Source organism: Medicago truncatula, chromosome 5 (assembly GCF_003473485.1).
Source record: "Medicago truncatula cultivar Jemalong A17 chromosome 5, MtrunA17r5.0-ANR, whole genome shotgun sequence".
NCBI lineage: Eukaryota > Viridiplantae > Streptophyta > Magnoliopsida > Fabales > Fabaceae > Medicago > Medicago truncatula.
Window position 1 is genome coordinate 9,103,368 of NC_053046.1, and position 2,828 is coordinate 9,106,195.

General features: G+C 31.3%; 1 protein-coding gene across 1 annotated transcript; it reads right to left on the bottom strand.

Moving 5' to 3' along the window:
- Positions 1-328: 328 nt before the first annotated feature.
- LOC11434003 (NEP1-interacting protein 1) lies at positions 329-2,412 on the bottom strand. The gene is made up of 5 exons (XM_003612198.3): positions 1,942-2,412; positions 1,349-1,527; positions 1,105-1,188; positions 840-1,004; positions 329-702 (listed from the first exon to the last, which is right to left on the bottom strand). The coding sequence occupies exons 1-5, from the start codon at positions 2,093-2,095 to the stop codon at positions 580-582; spliced, it is 705 nt and encodes a 234-aa protein (XP_003612246.1). The 5' UTR covers positions 2,096-2,412; the 3' UTR covers positions 329-579.
- Between the last annotated feature and the right edge of the window lie 416 nt (positions 2,413-2,828).

Genomic DNA, 2,828 nt, shown 5'->3' on the forward strand with positions numbered 1-2,828 from the left:
GTTTGAGAAAGTTAAGACTTATGGGACCAAATTGAATAAAAGAAATGAATTAAGAAACCGGCAGATCAATTAAGCCAAAAAAATATCACCGTGCACATCGTGATTCTGTTAAACTCGCTGTGAATCTAAAGATGCACTTAAATGCTCGTATAAAATGTTCATGTTCAGAATTGGGCAAGTGTTAGGTACCATTCACATGCACCATAACAAAGTGAGACTCCATAAACTTTGGCAAGAACAAATCCACACGGCTAGATTACTGTCTCATATGGTATTGTTCTTTGTTTAGAAAACTAAAGATAAAATAGAAGTATAGAACAAAACAGAATGGAGACAAGCTACAAAAGGGTCGTCTACTTCATATAAGTCATATCTATATACAAGAAGCTGAAAATGGTTTATCTCAAAATTTTCTTTACACTAATTTAGTACAATGATATCACATAACTGCATTAGCTCTCAGTAGCTGTAATCAAATGTAAGTTAAGACCTAGAATTAAATAAGCTTATAAACAAAACCAAAAAAGAAAAAGAAAAGAAAAAAACCTCTTTTACGATCAGTGCTATTCATATACAAAATTACAGATCCCTTCTGCATAATGGGCAAGAACCATGCCTTAAAAGCCACATATCTATGCAAGGTAGATGAAACATGTGATGACAATGAGGTAAACTTCTAACTGTCTCTCCAAGTTGAAAGTCCTGGAAACATACCAATAATCAGAAAATGTCAATATCGATCAAAATCAAATTACAGAATAACACTTTGTTCATGTTCATGTCAGGGGTAAGCACTAATAATAGTAAGTAGTGACAATAAAAAGTGCAAAAAAACCAACCTGGAGACAAACTGAACAAGAAACTTTCTCCCCTGATGCCTCAATATTGTCAGCAGTGATTTTGATTTTTGGGATCTTCGAAACCGAATCTACGGATAACCCTTTGGAACCACCAATGTCAAAGATGTTTTGAACCTCATCAAAGCTTGTTTCAACAGCACCCATCTGATAAAAAAAAGTGTCAGAAAAATACTATGAAATAAATGAACATTGCAGCCAAAATTCTATCTCATTGATAAAATCCTTTTGAACAAAACAAAAGTACCTGACTTTGAACAGCACTCAGCATTGCAGGACCTATCCTCTCACGCACAAGTCTTCCACTCAACAAGCTAACAATAACATCAATCTGCATAACTCAAAAGGATCAAAATTCATGCTACACAACATGCCATTACGAATGTGAATGATAAATAGAAACTCAAAGGGGACTAAAACTTTGCGATCTTATAGCTTCATAAAAAGCTTCCAACACAAGAAAAGATCTCATTCTAACAAAACCTACTCACCAAGTATAAAAGACAACCAATTCCAGATTCATCAGAATGCCAAAGAACAAGAGATGATTCAAAAACTTCAATAGAAAAAACAGCTCCTGATATAGCACCAACAGCGGCACCTCGAATGAAACCGCTTTCGGTCTCTTGACCTATCAAAGCTCCTGTCAAAGCACCCAATAATGTTCCAACTGCAGAGAACAAAACAATCCATTAAACCTTATTCAAAAAACAAACAAAAAAAACCATTAAACCTTAAAACTTCAAACATATAAATTGTCACATCTAAATGTTAAAAATCCAAGAAATAGAAGATCATTAATAACCTACAATTTTGTAAATTTTGTTTACATTAAAAATAACAAAATTAGAAAACATAACCAAAACAATGAAAAATCCAAACCCAATCAACAAAATATCATAAACCCACCTCCCAAGTTTCATTTTTTTCTTCTAAATTTCACATAAACAAAATCATCTGAATCATTTTCAACAAATTGAAAAACAAAATTATCATAAAACACAACACATTGACATTGCAAATTCACCCAAAATACAGAAACAAAACAAAGAATTAGAGAAATAATTGTAGAAAAGAATCAAACCTAATGCAAAACAGAAGGTCAAGATCGCAGAGAAAATGTTTCCAATGATAACAGAAATTGCGAGGGTACCAAATTGTTTAACTTTGTCAACGAAATTCCCAAAAGAACCGAACAAAGAAGAACGAGAAGGACATGGATTTGGTACAAAATCCATTTATCTAGATTTTCACACAAAAAAATCGCACGAATCGATACAAACAAAACAACAAGAACAAGAAGAATTGGTAAAGTACGTTCGGTTTGAAATTGATGGTACAAAGATTTGGGTTTAAGGAGGAGTTATATAATAATAAAATAATGGAAATAAATAGTAATAAATAAAAAAAGGAAGAAAAAATTGAGAATAATAATATGAAAATGTTGATATTTATAAGAGAAAGGTCTTGGTTGGAGAATGCTTAATGTGTAAGAGAAAAGAAGATTGAAAGAAACTACGATCAACCAACTCTCATTTAATGCTTCTGTGCCTTAACGACACCAATTGTCTATCTTTCTCATTTTTATTTATTTTCTACACCAATTTTCTATGTATACAATTATTATTATATAAATAAATAATTATTTCCAAATATTTGTAGTCTTTTCCCAATGTTCTTATGATTTCATCGATAATGTTTGTTTTTATTTTTCATTTTAGTGTGATATTTATTTATAAAGTACGTTAATACAATACAAATTTGTTAAAATTCAATAATGATAAATTTGCAAACAAGCTCACAATACAACAAAGTATATAAAGCTACAAATATGTCGATATTGAAGTTTTCATAATACTCGTGTCTTTGGATCCGCAACATGACAACTGTAATCGACTGTAATTTGTAATTTGCACTAGATGGAAGCTGATATGACATTATGAAACAAACAAACACTTGAACAAGACCAAA

Bases quoted from the DNA above. Each gene is read 5' to 3' on its own strand.
- LOC11434003 (XM_003612198.3), bottom strand. From the start codon at position 2,095: ATGGATTTTGTACCAAATCCATGTCCTTCTCGTTCTTCTTTGTTCGGT. The intron at 1,528-1,941 runs GTTTGATTCTTT...TGTTCTCTGCAG, and splicing joins GACCTTCTGTTTTGCATTAG to TTGGAACATTATTGGGTGCT. The intron at 1,189-1,348 runs GTGAGTAGGTTT...TGAGTTATGCAG, and splicing joins TTGGTTGTCTTTTATACTTG to ATTGATGTTATTGTTAGCTT.